The sequence below is a fragment of the Calliphora vicina genome, chromosome 1 (genome assembly GCF_958450345.1).
Source record: "Calliphora vicina chromosome 1, idCalVici1.1, whole genome shotgun sequence".
In the NCBI taxonomy this organism is placed as follows: Eukaryota; Metazoa; Arthropoda; class Insecta; order Diptera; family Calliphoridae; genus Calliphora; species Calliphora vicina.
Genome location: NC_088780.1, coordinates 86,042,403 through 86,065,629, shown reverse-complemented (window position 1 = coordinate 86,065,629; position 23,227 = coordinate 86,042,403). Strand labels below are relative to the sequence as shown.

The 23,227-nt window shown below is 30.0% G+C and overlaps 1 protein-coding gene across 1 annotated transcript in view; it reads right to left on the bottom strand.

Annotated features, from left to right (window-relative positions):
* Positions 1–23,227, bottom strand: part of LOC135951219 (homeotic protein proboscipedia-like) — a 99,204-nt gene that overhangs the window by 25,256 nt on the left and 50,721 nt on the right. Inside the window, exon 2 of the mRNA XM_065500829.1 lies at positions 11,366–11,380. Coding sequence (XP_065356901.1) covers positions 11,366–11,380 — 15 coding nt within the window. The remainder of the gene's footprint in view (positions 1–11,365; positions 11,381–23,227) is intronic.

Sequence of the window (23,227 nt, the reverse complement as noted above, 5' to 3'; positions counted from 1 at the left end):
TTACTGACTAATAAATTTCAAATATTTTTTCATTTCATTTTCCATATTTTCGCATATATTTTGCATCGGTGAGCTTTTATAAATCAACATTTTCATGAAAAATTAAAAAAAATCTTAGATACTTTTCTAAAAATTTTCTGACACTTTTTTTGGATTTGCCAAACACCTCCAAAATCTTGAGTTACGTTTAAAGAACCGGGTTGAATATAAACTGCGATCTTTCGAATGGTATATATGATATTTAAGTAACCTTAAAAAATCTGTGTGTATTTCTCCAGCAAACATATATGGGGGATTTCATGTCAAGTGATCCAACTTTTGAAATCGATGTCTTCCGCTCGGGATGAAAGGTTAGTTCTATTTGATAGTAATTCAGACACAATTTTTCAACAAGATAGGTCGAGAACTCTCTGGGGAAGGGGTCAAAATTGTTCTCATCCATGTAACTTATTGCCTATTATTGTTAGCAAAATGTGTCCCAAATATTTTAGATATGTAGCTATTTCTTCAATCTTTCGAAAAAAAATTTAAAAAAAAACTAAAAAAGTGTTGAAATTTTTTTTTTTAAATCAAAACCTTTTTTTACTTTTTTGGGCCCTTTTTTCTCAAAAAAAAACTTAGATATTTTCCATGAAGACCTATTTGGTCTTTTAGTTGGATGCGAGTTGGATATATATCAAAATAAATGTTTTGAAACTCAAAACATACAATTTTTGACTATTTTTGGCAAAATCAAAAACTTTGTTGACTTTCTTTTTCAAAATGGGCCTTTTTTAAATTTTTTTGTACTCAAAAGAAAACTGAGGTCCATTCCTTTAAGAGGTTTTTGGTCGCTTAGTGGGATGCGAGTGAGATATCAATCAAAATAAATATTTTGTAACTCATACAATTTTTGAAATTTTTTGCAAAATCTTATCTCGATCGGAAGACATCGATTTCAAAACTTGGTTAACTTTACATGAAATTCCCCATATATGGTGAAGGGTATAAAAGACTCGAAACAGTCAAATATATAGCGCTTTTACTTGTCTTTATTTACTTCTGTAGTATAATACCAGGAAATGATTCGTCGTTTTAAATAAGAGTCATAAAATTTAAATAATACTGTTAACAAATCTCGATTATAAATTTTTCTAAAAATTTACGAATAATGCCGAAGACACACACTTTGACATCTTCTATTACCCCCGGCGAAACATAAGATATCGTGTTATAAAAATTATATTTTTTGTTTTGCCACCAAAAAAATTTTTTAATTTATTTCTCAACACAAAAAACAGAAGAAGTTAAAAATAAAATGAATAAAAAGTATATGTGAGTAGAAAAAAACAAAGAAAAAAAAGTGGCACAACAAACTTTGAACATCCTGCGTGCATCCTGTGGGTGGTGGCAACAGACCTGTGTGGTTGTGTGTGCGTTTTATCTTGTAACAAAAGTCTAGCTCGCACACTTACAACATAACATGGAACGCCTTCTTCCTTTTCCTGTTTTGGCAACAAAAATAAAGAACTTAAAAGAGGGGTGAGTATGCAACATATTTTGAAATTGTATTTAACACACCGTTAAAAAGCTTTCAATTGTGTTACATATGTATGTATGTATGTATGTGTAAAGAAGGATATGTGTTTGTGTTTGTGTGTGTCTCGAATCTTATTAAGTATTTGAATTTTATAAATTTATAAATTCATGTATTTTAAGACTTTAATCGCCATGTCGAAAGTGATTAAACTGCATGTTTTGTAGTCTTTCAAACCGCATTACGAGATTTAAAATTTTCAACGTTGAGAATAAAAATACAACGACAAAAACTCCACTAATTGTTTATTCTAAATTGGTTGCATAAGTGGATTTTTGTTTTAGCGCTGGTGTGTTTGTGTGTATGTTTTTTAATTTCAGTTAAATTAGCTCAACTGGAATCTTCATTTGTTTGCAATTAAAAGGATACAAATTAAAATAAACAAGGATACGAAAAAAAACATTGCAGACAAACTCCGTGGTGACAGTTTTTTTTTAATTTTCTTTCCAACTTAAACGTTGAAGCTACATGTGTAGGAAGATAAGTAGGTAGTTGGAAAAAAATTTTTTGTAAAATTAGGTCTGAGTTTTTGTTTTTGCTGCTGCCATCAGTTGCTGACGAAATTGAAATTCTACATTTAGCAACAATTGCAGACAACAATAACACTCGGTGCTGAATGTGATTAATTGCATTTTAAATGGTTACAGTTTTGCAATTGTTTCACTGTTGAAGTTATTAATAAATATGACAATTATACTTATACATACATATATTTAGTATAACGAATATGACATACCCTACAATAATTATTTAAAATCAGAATAAAAATAATATGTTCCGAATGATCTCAAAAACGACTGGACCGATTTTGATGAAATCTTCAGAATAACCTAGCGGGTAACACTGTGAAGTCAGATATTTCGGTCAGTGGGCGAAGGGGCGTGAATAAATCAAATTTTTACATTAAACCGCTAATGCCATCAAAACAAAAAAAAATTGTCAAAAAAGGATATATGTATGTGTAATTGTTGATCTACCTTTTCTTCAAATCTTATAGACAGTTTTCTATATACAGGCTTGTAAAGTCAGTGATTATTGTCAAAACAAAATTTCCAAAAAAAAATGTTTCCAAAAAATTCAATCGATGATAAACAATTTTGTTTGCTCTTGTATATTGGGTACACGAATAAGAAAATTTCATGTTAAATCGATTAAAAAGTGAATTCCGCATTCCGCAAGGTGAATTCATAAAAAATAACGGTTTTATTCAAATAAAATTTGTTTTCATTTTGTCACTAACTGCATATGATTTGTTTTGTGTTGATTAGTTAAAAAGCTAAATCAAATTAGTAAATAACAAGTGTTTTGGAAATTTTGCAAGATTAAAATTGGTTTACAAATTATTTTAAGTTAAAATTTACAAAAATGCCACAAAAAAACAGGCATTGATAAAAACACAACGAAATCATGGAAAATCAGGGTAAGAAGATCAGCTTAAACAGCTGCGAAACGCGAATCACGTCTTGAGCCGCAGAAACGGAAAGAAAATGCTAATCACGGCTTCAGCAAATGCGTCGCAGTGCATCTTCATCGAAAGCTGCAGAGACACCTCAACAGTATATTAAAAGAATACAAGCCAATCGTTCCCAAATGGCTCGATCAAGAGAAAGAATCGATTTAAAGTTGGCGGCAATCCATTACAATAAGGATGATGAGTGCAGGAATCACAAGGACGTACTGATTGGCGCAATAAACAAACTCTGCTTACATTGCAGCGTTTTGAAGGTCGCTGCAGCCTAAGCCGCTTCTATGTTACATTTCCGTCACTGCGATTCCCAAGCACTTCCTTTAAAATATCCGAAAGTACAACTCATGTTTTCAAATTACGTCCTTCGGGGCAACTAATATCGTAAACAACATCGGCTTCATGCCCACCTTTAAAGTTCAATGCCAAATGTACCACAGAATTGGATCATTGCTCCTGCTTCGCAATGATGATGCGAAATTTCTTTCACTGGAAATGTAGCTACAGAAGCCGAAAGCTGCCGAAACATTCTCAAAACAATTGTTGGACATAGGAAATGGAAAAATTCCAATTGATCCTACCACAAATGGGATTTCGTTTGCCGAACTTCTGCCAAATACAAATGAATATTCAAGCCGTTGTCGACAAGGTATTCCCAACTAAAAAAATTCGAATTGGCTGTGTAAACGTGCAATTTTGGCACCAACAAGCTCAATCAGCAAATTCAATTGAAACTGCCTGGCGAAACAATGAAATACAAATCGATTGACACAGTAATGAACGATGAACTAGCCGTCAGTTATCCTACTGAATTGTTCAATTCACAAGATTGACCATCAGAAAACGTTCACCAAATTTAATTGAGGCAACAATCATCGGTGGCAGATTCAAAGACCTACTGATTCCACGCATACCGATGATTTCCAACGGCTTACCAGTTCCCACTACATCTTGACTTTGCTATAACGTTGACTACTGCTGGCAAATGTATTTGAAAAATTCATGTTTTTCACACGGCCAATTGCATGTGACTTGCTCCCGAGTTGGCACACCAAATAAATTATATATTTTTACCCTAAATAAAAAAACAAGAAACATTGTATATCCCCTGACCTTAAGATATCTGCTACAACTTTGTCATATAACCAACTCATCCGCCGTCATCTCTCTACAGATAATAAGTGTTCCGGGTGCGAAGTCTGGTCGGTGGAGACCTTGCTTTAGTTTTGTCTGACACTGTATATTGAAATCGATATGCAATATAAAACAGATGTTTTCCAAGGACCAGCAACGCGGTATTTGATTAATTTGAACCATAATATGAATATCTTGGATCATATTTTGATTTCATTTGAATCTTAATACGATTACACTGGGTTCAAAAATATGATTACTTCAAAACATGTATGATGATGTTCTGATTAATAAGAAAATATTTTGATATAATATTAGGACTATTTTTGAACCACAATGGAAAAAACTTGGAAAACGACCTAGCCTGGGATATAGGTCTTGCCGAGTACATTAGAAATTGTGTCAAAAATTTTCAGAAACACCCTCAAATTCAGAAGTTATTCTGAATTAACCGTTTTCACTGATGTTCGTCAACTTATCGATCTGTAACTCATTCAGTCTCTGTCCGACTTTAAACGGGGTTGGAAAGAAAACTGAATGCGCTTTAAAATCACGTTCATTTTTTGATACATTGTTTTTGTTAAGAATATTTAAAAAAAAAAACCAAATTTATCAACTTTTTTGATTTTAGTCGCTTTTCATTGCATATTTTGATATGAAAGCTTATCAAAATTTATACCAATGTATTAAGGAAATTTAGTTCTTAACAAACCATCGTTTTAATTATTCAAATCGGATGAAAGTTGTAAAATTTATTCAAGTTTTCATTAAAATCTTTTTTAGTATTTTCTCCCCCAGTCCATATGAATAAAAAAAAAAAAAAAAACTATACAAAAAAAATGTTTGTACAATTTTTAATTTACAAGGCAAATTTTGTGGAAATTTTTTCGAAAAAGTTTAATAACTTTTGCAAGTATAAACCGCTTTTAATAAGTAATGTCTCATTTTTGTCTATATAAAATTGTCTTTAAAAAACTTTACAAAGAAAAATACGTTCTCGTATAAAAAAATTAAAATAATTATTGTTGAATTTGAAAAATTAAGAAACAAATAAAAAAGAAAGCGAAACTATTTATAAAAACTTACACAATTTCTAGGAATATATATTTTATACATACATACATACATTTTATGAAAGCTTAATTCTTTGTCTATCCATAATTGTTTAAAATTTTTAAATCGGTCTAAAAATGTGTGAGTTAGAGGTACTAAAGTACTACGACCTCAAAATAACTCAAAATTTTGAGGGTGTTTCAAAATCTTTGAAAATTGTTTTGGAATGTCCTCACCTAGGCCTACAAAATCCATTAGGTGGCTTTTCAAGTTCTGAAAAAATTTTCATTTTGTAGCAGAGTGTAATTATTCGTATAATACTATGCTACTCTTATATTATGTTTACCACAACCATCATACTCTGCATGTAGAATCACAATATTGTGCAATAGGGGTTCTAGAAGTAATTGGGTCATTGATACAAGATGTACTAACAAGGTGGCAGCGTAACTACAACAATTACAACAATACAAGAACAATAATCATGTTTGTTTGTGCAAAACCGTGTAAAGATTCAAAAAAAAAGTTCACAAAAACGCACTTTTATAAATGAAATAGTTTTTTTTACACTTTTAAATATTTTATAGACATAAAGTGGTGACAAATACTCACTTTTTTAAATATAAAATAATCTTTTTAATGTTATAACAAATTTAAAAATTTTTGTAAATAAGCTTTTGACATTTCACAAGGCAAAACACGAGTAGAGCAAAAAATAGTCAGCTGGCGTTACGCTGCCACCTGGTTAAATATACCTTGCATTGATAGTTCTCAAAATGTCATTGATTCATTTGAATCTGAATAGTTTTGTTCTAAGTATTGTAATATTACATCCTGGTGATGTGCACCCAAAAATGTATCAGCATTTGTTAAAAAATTTTATATATTTTCTCAACATAATTATAATAAATTGTTAAGACACACAACAATCGATATTATGAAAATTAGATATAAATAATACATCGACCTGTGCTAAGTTGAAAAGAATTAATCATTTAAGTTTTATTCCTTTTTAACAAAAATAAACTAATCAATAAACAATAAGAAATTTGCATATACTTATACATATTTCATTTCCTTTAGCATTTCTTAAGCATTTATTTCACTTGGTTTATTACAAACATTTACCACAAAAATATAAAAACAACAATTATTCCTCCCAAACTGAGTTCAACTAAGGTCATGTCCTGAAAACTAATTCATGTATTTACATATTTATATTCTTCTATGACAAAAAAGGTAGAAACAACAATAAAAGGTAAAAAAACATAAAACAGAGAATGTAAAATGTTACCATTAAATGGGTGTCAACAGAAAGGAAGAAAAATAAGAAAAAATATAGAAATAAAAATGTTTTACCAACAAACAATACTGACTGACTACAAACAAATGATATAAATACATAAATAACACACGTAAAGGATATGAATGGATACATTATGTACAGGTTGTATATAAATATGTATATAAAATATGTATGTGTATTTTATATAAAGTACAGGATATGTTCTATATATAATAACATATTTATTGTTATACGCCATGTCACTTTTGAATTCTACCTTTAAACATTTCTGTATTTAAGCACTTTAGTGTATAATTGAGTTTGTGTGCGTGCTTGCAGCAAAAGTAAAGGAAATAATTGAAGCCGTCAACAAAACATAAGCGGCATTATGGCCACTTTCATGTACCTACACATGTACTTATATATGTTTTTTTCATACAAAAAAAAACAGGAGAAAAAAGCAGCTGAATACGAAAAGAATACCTTAAAATTATATAGACATTTTTTTGGTTTATTCATACATCAGCCATTATTGACAAAAAACAACATTGTATTCGTTAAAGTAGACATGCATACATTTTATGAAATAAATATGAAGAAAGATACACGAGTAAAATTTTTAAAACATGCAAACTATCGTTGTAGTCACTCTACATGCAGGTGGTATAATTGTAAAGTAACTTAAAACATAAAATCATTTAACTGTTATGATCCATAAGGTGGGTGTTTGGAACATATTGTGACGTTTCCCAATATACCCGACTTGGTAGTATGCGGTATAAAAATGGCCCAATTTTCAGGGAATTTTTAGGTTATGTAAATTAACTTTTTCTTAATTTGATTTGGTTAGTTTGAAATGAAGAATATGTTTATTAATTGTAGGTGGATGCTAAAAATTAGGTTATTATTGTATTGTAATATTGTAATAATAGAATTTGTATCCGTTTATGCAATATCTACATATGTACATTTAAACCTGAGCTGTAGAATGCAGCCTTAGTAAATTATAAATTGCCCTACTTATGCATATGAAAGAAAGATGAGTTTTTGGAAGATGTGTTGCACACATGACTTAAAAAAAAGACACTCGTGTACCTGAATTAAAAACAGACGTTTGAAGATGAGTAGACAGACTACCTACCTACATATAATAACTTCTTCATGATGTTCATCATAATTCGATCATTCAATAGAAATAATTATTTCCTTTTTTAATCATGGCACTTTTCAATCACACAATGACCATTTTTGTACAAAGACAAGAAAGAATCAGGTTTGAGTTGGCCATCAAAGTTGGCCAACCAAACAACCACCATTAACTATAATATGGATGTGTGTATAATTGTGTATTAGCAGCCAACAACAACAACAAATAAAATAAACAAAAAATATTGAAATAAAAAAACAGTAGCGTGTTTCCGTAGTTTGTATAGCGTTTGTTTACATTTTGTTTGTATGTACTTTTTTTCTTCTTTAATTTTTTGAAACACGTCATTTTGTTTTTTTTTTGTGGCATTAAAAATACCACAACCAAAATAAAGAAAAACAACAACTTAAAATATCTACATACTAAATAATACCAAACAAAAAGACACACAATAAAACATGGGAGCCATTCATTCTATCAAGCCACCAATTCCTAAAAGCACACAAAGTGTTTGTTCAATCAAAATAAAAGTTTCGTGTTTTGTTACTTAATTTAATTCAGGTAAAAATTTGTTTTTTTTTTTATCTTAATCGCACGAAAAAAAAAATAAACAACTTTAGACGAATGTTTGATAGCGTCATACAATTCGGTCTCACTGTTGTGTCTGCTCAAACCCAATTCTCCTTCACGAAGCATTTATAGCCAGAACTAAAACCAAACCAAACCAATTTTACCCATGTTCAACCTCAAAAACAACAATAAATAAACCACAGAGTAGATTTGTGAAAAAAGAGCAATACAAAAGGAAATGAATTTTAAGGTGGTTAAAACGAGATATAATTTTTATTCATACAAAATGGTATTAAATTATAAGTAAAAAACATTTACTTAACCCATGAAGAGCTGTAACAGCTAAACTTGAAAGTGAAAATTCTCTATAATCTCATTTATCAATTTATAAAATTGTTTGAGATGGATTTTGAAAAAATGTAAAAATTCTGAACTCTGTATTATGAAACTAACGAACACAAAAAGCTGTTTTTAATAATTAAACTACCAATGTTAGTCCAATATTAACAATAAAATCGCTTGAAAGCAAAAAAATCTCCAGACTTGAATAATAAAGGGTGTTTCATTAAGCACTTCCTATCTTTAAATTTAAATAAAATAAAGTGTGTGTGTGAGATTTCATGGACATTTTTTATTCGTTTGAAATGCCTATCGATAACATCGCTTCCGAAATATCTAATTTTCCATGACTCTGGCACAAAAATAATGCTGAATTTGACCGCTGTGGTTTGTGGCTTATTCGATTTGACCGGCGACTTATGAAAACCCCACAATATAAAGTTTAACGGCGTCAAATCGCACGATCTCGGTGTCCAGTTCACATCACCTCTTCGTGAGATAACTAAACCCTCAAATCGCTCATGCAGAATGTCTAATGTGGCATGAGCTGGGTTGCACGTATCGCCTTCCTGTCGAAACCACATGCCGTTGGTGCCAATATAATCCAGTTCATGCCAAAATAAGTTGGTAAACTTCGATCTATGCTAACGTCATTCGCAAAGAAATATGGACCGATCCACAACCCAAAATACACACCAAATTCTTGGATCTCATGTGGATTGGTATCGTCCCTAATTCGAAAATATTGTTGCTGAATATGGTTTTTTGAAGAAAATTGGGGACAGTTTACAGGGCAGTTGGAAACAATAAACCAATTTTCACAGAATCAATCCACAGAGCAATCAGAAGATCAATATATACCTGGAAACGTTATATCATATTTAATACTAATATCCAAATTGATCATCCAATGGAACGAGGTAAAACATCAAGCAGACGATCGTATTTATTAAAATGAACTTCTTTGTTATGGATATAAGCGCCTTAATGCAAAATTATCTTCATTCCTAGGTAGAGAAGGCCGAAAGAATTCAGGCCCATTAGCCCATTCCTCTTGAAAATCATGGAGATTATAAAACATATGAATCCTCTCTTTTCGATCGATTTGATCTGACTTACTGTATATCAACTCGACCTCGTGAATACATTGAACAAAACTACTCGAGTATGCATTAGTGTTTTTTCTAGATATATAAGGGGGAATTATAAAGGCCATAAATATGGTTGCCACAAACATATATATGTTTACTGTAACCATATATATGGTTGAGACAATCATGTTAATCGTAAGTTAACCATATTATGGTTACCACAATCATGTAAATGGTTACTGTGATAAATGATTACAGTAACCATGCTCAATTATATTTTTTCTCTGCGTGTAAGGAATTTATGAGAGCTTAACTATTTTCAGATAGGTCAATCGTATGGGGGCTAGGAGAAATAATGGACGGATTCTAACCAAATTCAATAAAATTTATTCTTGGTCCAATAGAAGAGCTTGTACCAAATTTTGTAGAATTATCTTTAAAATTGCGAACTGTAGTTTGATTATAAGGTTTACATGGGGACAGACGGACGGACATCGCTTAATCGACTCAAAAAGTGATCCTGAGCAGATTGGTATACATACTTTAAGGTGGGTGTTATGACAATATTTCTGCACGTTACAAACATCATTAGTAGCCCAATATACCCTCCCCACTGTGGTGGTTAGGTGGTGTAGGGTATAAAAATATCTGATAGTTAAACATAGTTTTATAGACAATCTAAAAATCTTCCCAAGATAGTTAATATAGAGTCAGAGGATCCTGTTAATACTTGACACTATTTATTGGTAAAAATCAATGTTGGCTACCGTTACCCTTCAAATACTCTTTCAACTAAACAAGCGTTACCGCTAAGCCGCTGTTACCGAAATAATCCAAATTTGCGCACCCGTTACCTTTCGACAATTTGTAATCGGTAGCCAACCTTGCAATAATCTTAAAATCATATTCGGTGATGACTGGACCTTCCATACACTCTAGCTGAGTTAAAGTTCCAAACAAATACAAATTATTTTAACTACAGACGCATTACCAATAATATTCGTTCGTATAAATAAACAATGGGTTAACTAACAATTTATGAAAAACTTTAAATGAATTTCACAAAAAAAACAGTAACAGCAACAGCAACCATAAGATAAAAATTAAAAAGAAACTTGTCTAAAATATGGCATTGAAATTTCTACAAAGTTCTCACACTACAATATTAGTTTTAATTTTTTTCCAAAAATAAAAATAAAAATAATTTTCTCATCTCATTATTTCTATTTTAAACATAAATTTGTTTTCTTCGGCTGCTTCTTAAATATTATTGTTAGACAACCCACAAAAATGCCAGCAACAAAAACTCTTTGGAGCAAGACCAAACCTCAGACGAAGAAAAAAACTGATTGCAATTTCCCGCCAATGAAAGAAAAAATAAGAAAAAAAAAACATTTTTATTTTTGACCATAAACAATTTTAAGTTGCTAAAAGAAAATAAATGAGATTTGTTTCTTGAAATCATACAAATGCCAAACCCACAAACAAAATGCAAAATACCAGCGGGTTTATATTTTAAATTGTTTTTTTAAGGGTAAATAAAGTTTTGTATTTTTTAATAAATTTAAGAAAATAAATGAAAACTGAATTATTTTTATAAGAAGTAAAAAATATAAATCACAAATTGAATGCAATATTTCTTTTAAAGTTTGTTTTAGCCAATTTGTTAAAAAATATTTAAATACAGAATCACAATTTTACTTACTTATTGCATTATCACCTAAAAAGAGAAAAACAAAATAAATTTATTAAATCTTTTCGATATTGTAAGAAATTTAAATATTTATTTAGGTGTGTAAATGTAACCGTTTAAATCGTACTCAATAAATCTTATAAATTTTTATGTTTAAAACTGCCAATAAAAAAAACTGTTAAAGACACCAACTAACCAACCATCCAAACATTAACAACTTATTTATTCCCTCGTTTCGCCAGTTATCTGTGTTTAAAGCCAAGTGGCTTTTAGAGCAAAAAAAAAAACAAAAATAAATAAGTTGTTTAACATAAACTGTTGAGAATCTATAAATTTTGCCAGACTTTATTACAAACGACTGTGTGTTTGTAAGAGTATTTGTTAACAAACAACCCATAAAATTCCTTTCTTTAAGTATTTGAATTTTTAACAAGGTGAGAACACCAGACATTAATGTGCCAAAATAAAGTGAATCGAAAAATATTCGAGTTTGATAGGGTATTACATATTTATTTAAATATTTTTGAGTAAAAATTTAGAATGTCAATAAAATTTTGCAAACAATAATCAGTTTTAATTATGTATGCTGAAATTCGCCAAAAATTGAGTCGTACCTGCGGGAAATTTGTACCAATTGTGTTATTTGATTTGTGTCATATATTAAAATTTTGTTAAAAATGTTATCTATTTATTTTGAACAAGTAGAAATGGTATAGTTATACAATTTTATATAGAAGGGACCTATTACTTCAACGAGAGATTGATGATATGTGGTAAATTGACACTTCTGAAATACATTTGGAATTTTCTTAAATACAAATTAAAGTTTTTGAAATATAACTGGAATATTCTGAAATTCAATTAGAAAATTTCGAAATATAAATGCAAATTGTGTAAACTTGTATTAGTTTTAAATTTTTGTTTCTCTAAGTGGGTCAAATAAATACCAAAATTGAAAAAACGCGATACTGATTTTTTTCTACAAATGGAAATTAAGGTTAATGCAATAAAATGTATTCACGTGACATTTACTCTAAGACGAGAAAGTTGCCCTTCCATTCAGATAAATAATATCAAAAATCCAGAACAGAGCCATGTGAGATATCTCGGTATCCATCTTGATCGCCGTTCAACATGGACCCACCATATTGAAGCCAAGGTTACACAAATAAAATTAATGTCAGTTCAATTGTTCTGGCTAATTGGCCCACGGTCTGGTCTAGACTTGGAATAAAAAGTGCTTTTTTATGTACAAAACAATTATAAAACCGATACGGGAACAGCTATGGGGAACAGCATCCTCATGTAACGTTGAAAAATTGTAAAGAAAGCAGTCAGCACTGGTACATTCGCAATAGTAATATCCATAGGGATCTCTCCATATAAAACGCGAGGAGATCAAACTCTCCAGTTTAAACTACATTTCAAAACTATTCATTTGAGGGTCATAGACGAGTGAGGTGATTGGAAATACTGGATCTGGCCATAATCAATAACGAGCACTCATGTTGGACATTGCAGCGACAATAACAACTTTAGTTTTAGTTTAGGTTAAGATTTTAATACTAATTTGGTCAATTCAGAAGGTCATGTCATATTGTCATAACGTCCTAATATTTCACTATGGTTTAAAAATGTTGTTATTGCTTTTCAAGCAAAAAATTTTCTAAAATAATACTACTTTTTATGCTATGTTTATTGTGTTATCGTAACAAACCAGCAGAGACCTGCGTCGAACGCCTAAGAGTCGGTTAAGCCGAGCCGCCGAATCGTAAAAATTAGGATATTATGACATGATAGGAGACCTTTGCGCTTGTTTGGTAAGCGAAGAATAATTTCACTTTAGAAGTTCCTTTTTTTAGATCACATAAATAAATTGCTTCGGATTGGAAATTATTTAATTTCTATTGGGATTTATTTCATTGGGAGTTATTTCGCTTTTTTGGGAGTAATATTTTTAAAATTATGAAACCGCCTATTATTGGGAGTAATTTCATTTAGCCTTTGGTAGTTATTTAATTTTTCAAGTTTGAGAATTATTTCATAGGGAGTTATTTCATTTGGGAGCTACTTATTTCACGGCACCAAATTTCTCAAAAGAATGATTCAATAAAGAAAAAGTTTAAAAAGAAATAATTAATTAGCCAACATAAATTCAATTCAAAACAAGAGATACTCAAAGGTGAATTACCAAAATAGAGCATTTTTAAGTTTAAGACTGTATTCAAGGGGAAAATGGGATGTTGGTAGTTTTTAACATTTTAAATTAATGAACTTATCGAAGTAAGAATAAGAGAAAGAAAGACTTAGTAGTAATTTTCTGGAAGGTGTCAATAAAGGGAGACTTAATAGTAGACTCTTTACTGCTTCAAAAATTGACCGGTTTCGAATATTTTATATTTTTGAATAATTAGACATTTAATAGAACTTTTCTAGTTTTTGGTAAAAAAAAATAACGAATTTAAAGTTTTCTTTTCAACTAAGTGTCTTTAACAGACAGAATGACGGACATATCTAGATCTTATTATAATTTTATAAGAACCCAGAATATATACTTTTGTGGGTCTACGACGAATAAATGGAATGACAAAATCAATACACCTACCGCCAATATTTTTGGTGGTGATAATAATACCTGAAAATACGGCCTGTTTGGGGAAAAAGAAAACATTTTTCTGTCGCAAGACCAATTCAAATTTTTTTCTTTCTGTTTTTTTATAGTACATATATAATCGAAAGAGGTTTTTTTATAAAATGAAATTCTTCGAATAATCCGCAATACCAGACATTACGGATGATTCGTTATATTTATCAACTTTTATTTATTAAATAAGTTTTATTGCATTATAAAGGATTAATAAAGCCTTTATTGGGACGGATATCGGTTCTAAAAAATAGTTTACCATTAAACATACTCACGCTTTATTTGAAGGAATATATTTTATAAGCAACACTTTGTTACGAAATGAGCTGAGTTTTAATATTCTTTGTTCCAGATGCATTAGCGCAAAGTAAAATTTTTAATCTATCTTTTAATAACTTTTTTCCTAGAGCTCTAGTTTCGCTATTGTGTTATCATGTAAGATTTTCTAATAGAAACCAGTTTCGTCTGCATTGAAAATAACATCAGAACTAAAATCTTTGGTACAAATTATTTTTATACCGAAGGCACCACAATGTATAAATATTCTGGATTGTTATAGATAGCAAAATCGTTATAGCTATGTCCGTCTGTCCATCTATATTTTGAAATCAACTTTCCGTAGCCCCCAAATAACTTATAAACATGATTGATACATCAATATATCGGGAATTCTCTCGGCTCAGTTGTTATTTAAAATCGAGAAAATCGGCCCACAAATGTCTGATTTTTGATCTGTATCTGGATTAATAAGTCATTAATATAGACAATATGGATATCTAATGATAGATATTTCAAAGTCCATTGTAGTTATTTGGAACCACAATGGGTCAAAATCGGGAAAATATTTTTTAAACCGAATTTTGTTTACCAAAAAATATTTTTTTTTTCATACATTTTTCACTAATAAATTTTTAAAAAATTAAAAAAAAAATTTCTTTCAAAATTTAAAAAAAAAATATATTTTGTTTACCTAAAGATATCTAAAATTTGTATATTAAAGTATAATTTGGTGAAGGGTATATAAGATTCGGCATAGCCGAATATAGCTCTCTTACTTGTTTATTTTTAGTTGGGTATACATTTTGTTTACATAGATTAAATGATTTTAAGGGCCCTTTTCCAATCAATTCAACATACAGAACATTATTTTTCCGCGTATCTTTTTTGATACAATTTATATTGTTAAGTCTTTCTCATTCAATAAATATTTAAAATAAACTGCAGAAATGCATAAATTTAAACAGCTCTAAATCTAGTATTTCAATATAAAAATAAAATATTTTATTAATGCATAGATAATAGAAAAAAAACTGTGTACTATATGTATATGTACTAGTGTATGGTATCGAACCCACCTTTAAAGCATTTGATTACAAAGACAACAATTTTTCCACACCTTCAGAAAATATCAAATAAACTAAATCGAAAATATTGCCACTCAACCGCTGACTGCAAGTAACATGCTTCCAGTCAAGAGCCAAGAAGTGGAAAAACTCACAAACAAACTCCTGTAGACATCCTTGGCGGATATAAGAAATGCCATCCATGTTTTTGTGGTTTACGACAAAAACAAAAAAAAATACCACCATAAATTTTTGAAATTGTGTTAGAGATATGCAAAGTAAAGTACATATTTTTTTACTAAATGTGATAAAGAAAACAGCGGCTTTAATTTTGAGAATTATTTATCGTAAATTTTGTATTACTTATAAACTGTGGAGCAGAAATATGTTTTTATTTTATAACAAAAAATGTTAAAAACCTTACAAAGTATCGAAAAGAAAAACACATATTAACCCTTAAAGTTTCCAAAACTTTGGGTTGACCAAAGTCATATGCAGCATATGCACAAGGATTGGTCAACTAGAAATTTCCGTTGACTTTAAAAAGTCTACAAGAAATAAATAAAGTTATTGGCAAAGTTTTTCAAGATAAAAACTTTAACAAAATATGAACTTAAACTCCCGGTGCACAGTCCTTAATTTAGAGACAAGTTTGCCAACTATCAATGTAGTAGTCATCACTTGCCTGTTGTACGAGAAGTAAGTAAGTAAGTTTATTATGTTTAAAATGTTTATTATAATAAAGTATTTGCTCAACTTAATGTACAGACTTTCTTTGTTTTTATTTTTTTTACCCTAAACTCATTGAAAGCAGTGAAGTGAAATATCACTGTGGTTAAAGTAATATTTTTGTAAAAAAAAGAAAATACTGAATATGTACTTAAATCTACCATACCAATGATAGTGCAGGTTGTAATAAAACATTGAGTTGGGGAGTTTAACAATATTAGTTTCATCACCGTCTCACCTTTGGCCAGATAATAGCTTAGACTAAGTAAGTAATTCTAGAGGGCCTTATTAAAAACAAACTTATTATTGAAAGCCTCTTACTTGACAACATATGTATCTCTACTGAACTTTGATCCCGCTTACATAACAATCCTGTTTTCAAATTCAAAGAAGTATATATGGGAATAATGTGACACCTAATATAAAACCACAACCTTAAAAATTTGAGCCACATTGGACAATCTGAAGTTTGGAAATGCATTTAGTTGGGTGGAGGAATAACGCCCCCACTTCAATTACAATCTTAAGGCCTTTATATGGGCCCTTAAATACCAACTTGTATCTTTCCACTCTTTCATTTAGCTATCGAATGCATAAAAATCATCATGATGGAAATAATATTGTCTGGTCGCAAAATTATTACCAACTCATATTGGGAATATTGCTGGCAAATATTTATCGCAAAAACACGAACAGACATACAAACAAATAAATTTATAATTTAACAAATATATAGAGAAATAGTGGTGGCATGAACAAGATAATTTTCAACATGATACGCAATAATTTCTACTTTATTCCTTTTCATGGCTCTTTCTCAGTCCAAAGTTTTTTTTAAATAAGAATTCCTTTTTTTTTGCTTAATGAGAGTTTTTATTGCAATAGATGCCTTCTAAGAAGAGTTTTGCAAAATTTTCTTTATTAAATTTAAAAATATACAAACAGTATATTTTTGGATGAAAATCCATTAGATTTATTTATTATTTCAAATTATATTATTTTAAAGTTTGAAAGACCGTCAAATGACATCTAATATGATGAATCACATGTTAATTATATTTGGAATTGGTAGGTAATGTTGATTTATTTGATTAGTTTTTTTTTAAATAAATAAAACCAATAAAAATGTCAACTCAGAAAAAAATAATATAGCAAGTATTGGTGAATATTCATTATGAATTAAAATCCTAAGTGTTCTAAATGAAATAAGCCCCCAACGACGCGAACTAAACTCCCAATTTATAGTGTTTCTTGTACAATATAAAAACCAGTTTCCCTTAGTAAAGACTTTTTGCGAAAAGATTTTCTACTCTGGGGTATAACAAAAACCCAGTAAAGATTTATTTTACTGCAGATATGTTTGGAAATACTTCAGAATACTTTTTCGCCCGGCAACGCAAACAAATCTTTAATGAGCGAATCTACTTTTTATTCATCCGAGAGGAAGAAATTTTTGAGCTCGGCACAGGAACGGCAATCCAAGAACAATGTTGAGGATTTATTTAATTATTAGCAATTGGGACAATTGGAATTGAGACAAAATTTTTAGACGTTACAAACATCAGCAATAACCTAATATACCCTCTCCACTATGGTAATGTGGAGTCCCTAAATATCGCTGTTGTTTTTCTTTACATATAAATTTGGGGCTTTAATTAATTTTCGGTTTAGTGAATTCTTCGAATAATTGGATTAATTTTAAACGTGTCATCGAGTTATTCGAACAAGATGAAATTTCTTATTCGAATAAAAAAAATCTAATAATATGGATACCCTACTAACTAAACCCCAAAATTATACTGGCAGACTAGTTTCGAATCATTTTTAACTCTTTCCGGTTTAGTGGTCATTTTACTAACCACCTTTTCTAGATCCTTTAAACAAACTTTAGTGACATCTATTGGCATTTTTCTAAATTTTGCCGTCTGGTTACTCTGGTTAGATTAATATATTAATTTGAAAATATTGTAAACCGCAGTTTTTCCAAGGGGTTTTCCCGCATTCAATAAAAAAGTTCAGAGTGTTTATTGTTCATCAAATTCAGTGTTACTTTGTTATTTTGTGTTTGTTTGGTTGGCTTGTGCTAACAAAGTAACAGTTTATACTATACTTTTTGATAAATAACGTAAGTAATAAAATGGTTAGATTACTAACCACTGTGACTGAAATATGTTTTATATATGTAATGTGTTTCTCTACATAATATTATGTTACTTTGTAAGGTGTGTCGCGTGTACTCACTGGACATTAAATTGAATATATTTTGTTCTAACACAGAAAAAACAATTTCTTAAACCGTTTCAATTCAAATATTTGTCACATATTGAACTAGTTTCAATTATTTCATAATTAAATCAAGTATTCATTTGCTCAAAAACAAAATTTCTTGATATTTTCTATTGAATTTTGAGTTTTGAATTTGATTATTTTGACAATTAAATATATACTATTTTCGTTATTGGTTGAATTTCAAATACAAAAATTATTGAATAGATAATTTTAGTAATTGAAACACAAAAAATAACAAAAATGTGTTTTCAATTACGAAAATTATCTATTCAATAATTTTTGTATTTGAAATTCAACCAATAACGAAAATTGTATATTCAATTGTCAAAATAATCAAATTCAAAACTCAAAATTCAATAGAAAATATCAAGAAATTTTGTTTTTGAGCAAATGAATACTTGATTTAACTATGAAATAATTGAAACCAGTTCAATATGGGATAAATGATTGAATTGAAATATAATTTTTTCTGTGAAGGTATACCATCGGATGGGAATGTATCTGTCAATCTTGAAACCGACAAAGAAGAGAATTATTAGGAGCAAGTCGATCTGATGATGGTGCTCGGTGATATACCTTCGGAGTTCCAGTTAAAATATGATATTAAAATATGATCAAATTTGGCTAATACTTATGTTAGTGACTTATCTACCCAAACTGCTGTGGTGGAACCAAAATGGTGAAAAATTGCTGTTTGGAAGAGCCGGTTGATTACACCAAAAATTTAGTCAAAATGATAAGTTTTCAAACAAATTTATACGCCACGAAAATTATTATCATAATTATTTATAATGCCAACCGCCATGGTTAATAAACTAACCACCTTATTCCATAAAAACCTTGTGCTGTATTTTTATTTTTACTTATTTTTCATAATATATGAACCCTAATTAAAGTAAAAATGCAATTGTTTTGATTATAAACTTATACACAAAAAACTGGCTGAAAGAGTTAACGAAAATGTCTAACCGTTAGTAATCAAAGGAACAGAGGATGAGAGATGACTGAATTGTAGCAACATATTAGATACTGGTTTCTAAATCTAAAATATCAAGACGCGTTATGATGAACCATTTCACAGAATTCTTTTACTTGTGCTGTTCTAAATTGACCACCCTCTGCAATCTACTCCAAGCTCTCACTTGGCCCATACCTTAATTACACATTTAAGAATAAATTATAGATATAAATTACATGTCATAATCCTCAGATAGGAACGTTTTTCTATACATGGTTTTATGTGGATATTTGGTATTTAAAATGGTAGGTAGATGAGTTCGAGAAGTTAGGCGAAGTGCACTCCGGGATCTTTGAATAAAACGTGATCACTTATTGGGCCAATGGTTGTATGTTTATCCAATTTGATGTTTTTTATCTTATTGGATGTTCTGCTCGGCCAACGTTTTTGGGCTAGCGGTGTCATCGGCCCTATTTCTTTGAGAACGAATAGAATTTGGACTCCCAGAGATTGCAAAAGGAACAGTTATGCTGAATTCGATATCGATTGCAAGATATAATTTAAAATCACTTGGCTTTTTCACGTGGGTTATATATAACTGCTCTGATCAATTAGTTATTTGATGGAGTGAGTTTTAATAAAACTTATTTATGTCGAATTTCTTAATATCGACATTAAAATAATTATCTGAAGGAGTTCTTATATGGAGCCTAGGGTATATTTTAAATTGATTTTCTCCACATGTTATAACATAATTATGGAGTATGTATTTACAAGAGCTCAAAGGCATTTCCGGAAAGACAAATTTTCATTATTTTCAATAGTTCGTTTTTGGCACCCAAAATTAATTATATAATTAATTAATTGAGTTTCCATTGATAGGCAGGCGAACCTTGTTAAAGCATAAAAAAGTGTTTCTGAGTCGAAAAGTATATCTGAGGATGAATGCACTATGGTGTAGCAAATAACAACTAACAATTTGCCAAAAACCAATAAGAACCTCATTCACATTCATCACAAGAGTTAAGCCAAATCAGAAGAACTTTATTTTACTGCATTCGAACATTTTCGCGTGTGTATATATATTGAGGCTGACCAAGGCGACAAAAAATATCAATCGCATTTACTTGTTTTAATTTAAAAACACTTTTTCACCAGCCCCCCTGTAAAGTTTGGTTAAAATTTTTGTAGACATTCTCTTGACTGACAAGTAGGTGTGGACATTTCTATCATTCATTCGTTTCGACAGAGTGTGTTGTACACCCACCATTCTGTTCCTTGACATTTTCCCATCTTTCTTTCATTCCCTCATGCAAACTTGTTTCGTTCGGTTGTCCTGTTATGGTTGTTGTTGTTGCTGTTTTGAGGGTTCAAATGCATACAATTTGTCGATTGTAGGTTGTGCCCCCTAAAGCATGAAAGGTAAAAGTTACATGTCCGTTTTGTTGTTATTGTTGTTGTCATTCTACACCAAGTATGAAATGTAAAAGTTGTATTTGTACACATTTCGTTTGCGCAAGTTTCTGTAAAATGTCCAGCACTCCAACATGAGTCAACGAAGAAGTAACTAACTAACCAGCCAGCCAGCCAGCCAGCCAACCAACCAGTCACTTGGTTAAATCTATGGTTGCATGTTCGGATAAATAACTGTGAAAATTTTTGTAGTTTTTGCCTTCGATATGTTGAGTTGAGCTCAACAGAGTCGAATGTGGAAATGCGTGGCGTGGCGCCTTTACTGAAGTTGTATTAATTTCGATCAGAATATTCTTGTTTTTATATCCATTAATATTTATATTGTTGTTGCTGTTGCATTTGTACAATTTGTCAGTTTTCTCAACAGGGTATGACCAAGAAATATCGTTTATTACACAGCTGTATTACAAACATGTTTAGTGCGAATACGTTGCATGTAAATGTTGTTTTCATACTTTATAATACATATTTCCCTAAAGAAGCAGTTTGCTATCCATCCACCCAAAGGATATACATATGTACTTGTTAAAATGTGTATTTATTTAACAATATAATATTGAAATTGTAGCCTCACATTAAATTCAGTTATTTTATGGTTTAGTATATCGTTTTACAGCCTAGGTTCATGATTGAACAAATTTCAATATATTTCAGACATGTTTCTAATTTCGTATATCTATGTTCATAGTATGTATGTAATAGAAAAATCAAAAAGTACTATTAATTCCATCCTTATGGATTGTCACCCATTCAGGATTTATTGGGTGTATGACTTAAAAAGACGGGATTTAGAAGTTTTTTTGCACTTTTGAACGCGGATTTGTTTTTAAACCCTTTTATGTCATTTTTTAGGGTACATATCTGTCATTTATTCTCACATAGTTATTGAAAATAAGTGTTTTTGCTTCGAAAATGTCGAATTTAATGTCAACAAAGCGTCATATACGGACAGTTTTGCCTTACTTCTTTAATTTGAAAAAAGTGCCATTGAAGAACATACATAGATTGTTCACCGAAGCTTATGGGGAAAGTGTTCCATCGGTTTGAATGATCTAGAGATGGCTTGTGCAATTCAGAAGTGGTTATTTTGACAAAGATCGCCCAGGCCAGCCAAAAAACTTTAAAGACCACGAATTAGAGCCATTATTGCAAAATCATTGGGAGTTCCTCAATCAGCAATTTCAAAATGTTTGCAAGCAGTAGGATTCATACAAAAGCAGGATAATTGGGACATAATTGGAGGTAATACTATGTTCACATTTGCAGAGTTAATCATCTCAAACATGATTAAGCTCTAATCACATCAAAATCGAGATGATTATCCATACATTTAAATGATTTGTTTATCACTTCAAATTGACATGATTAAATCTTAATCATTTCATTAATCACGTAGAATCACCTGAACATACCTCAAACTGATGATGATGTAGCATCGGCCACAATGAACATACCTTTCAGATAAATACATTTTTTTTTATAAAAAACCATAAATAATCCATCAATTCTCACAATTCCAGCATTATACAGAAAAAACTATTTCTTAAACCGTTTCAATTCAAATATTTGTCACATATTGAACTGGTTTCAATTATTTCATAATTAAATCAAGTATACATTTGCTCAAAAACAAAACTTCTTGATATTTTCTATTGAATTTTGAGTTTAGAATTTGATTATTTTGACAATTGAATATATAATTTTCGTAATTGAAAACACATTTTTGTTATTTTTTGTGTTTCAACTACGAAAATTATCTATTCAATAATTTTTGTATTTGAAATTCTACCAATAACGAAAATTGTATATTCAATTGTCAAAATAATCAAATTCAAAATTCAATAGAAAATATCAAGAAATTTTGGTTTTGAAATATAATTTTTTCTGTGTAATAAGTATAAATAATCAGCTGATAACTTTATTAAAGAATTTCTTTCCATTTTGAATGCTTGAAAGAAATATAAATTTTGTTATTGTTTTTTATTTGTCAACTTAATCATTTGACTGTCAACTTAATCATCTCAAAATGTAATGTGAACGGCTTTGATTAACTTAATCAACATTTTGCTTAAATGCGTTTAAAACCCTTAGTGTGAACATAGCATTAGTCCTTTATCATAGAAATGGTTGTCACAAACATATACTTGTTTACTGTAACCATATATATGGTTGATACAATCATATGTATCGCAAATTAACCATATTATGGTCACCACAATCATGTAAATAGATACTGTGACTATAATATAGTTAAGAAATTTTAACAATAATGAAATGGTTACAGTTTTGAAATCCCATTCCGTTCGTTTTGAATTCCCATCTTTGTGATTTTTTAACAATTAGTCTTAAATCGAAGTTTCTATAATAAAAATACTAGCTAACATTCGAAAGGCCCTAGGAAAAGCTCAATAAGTATATGGGTATTTCCTACGATTAGT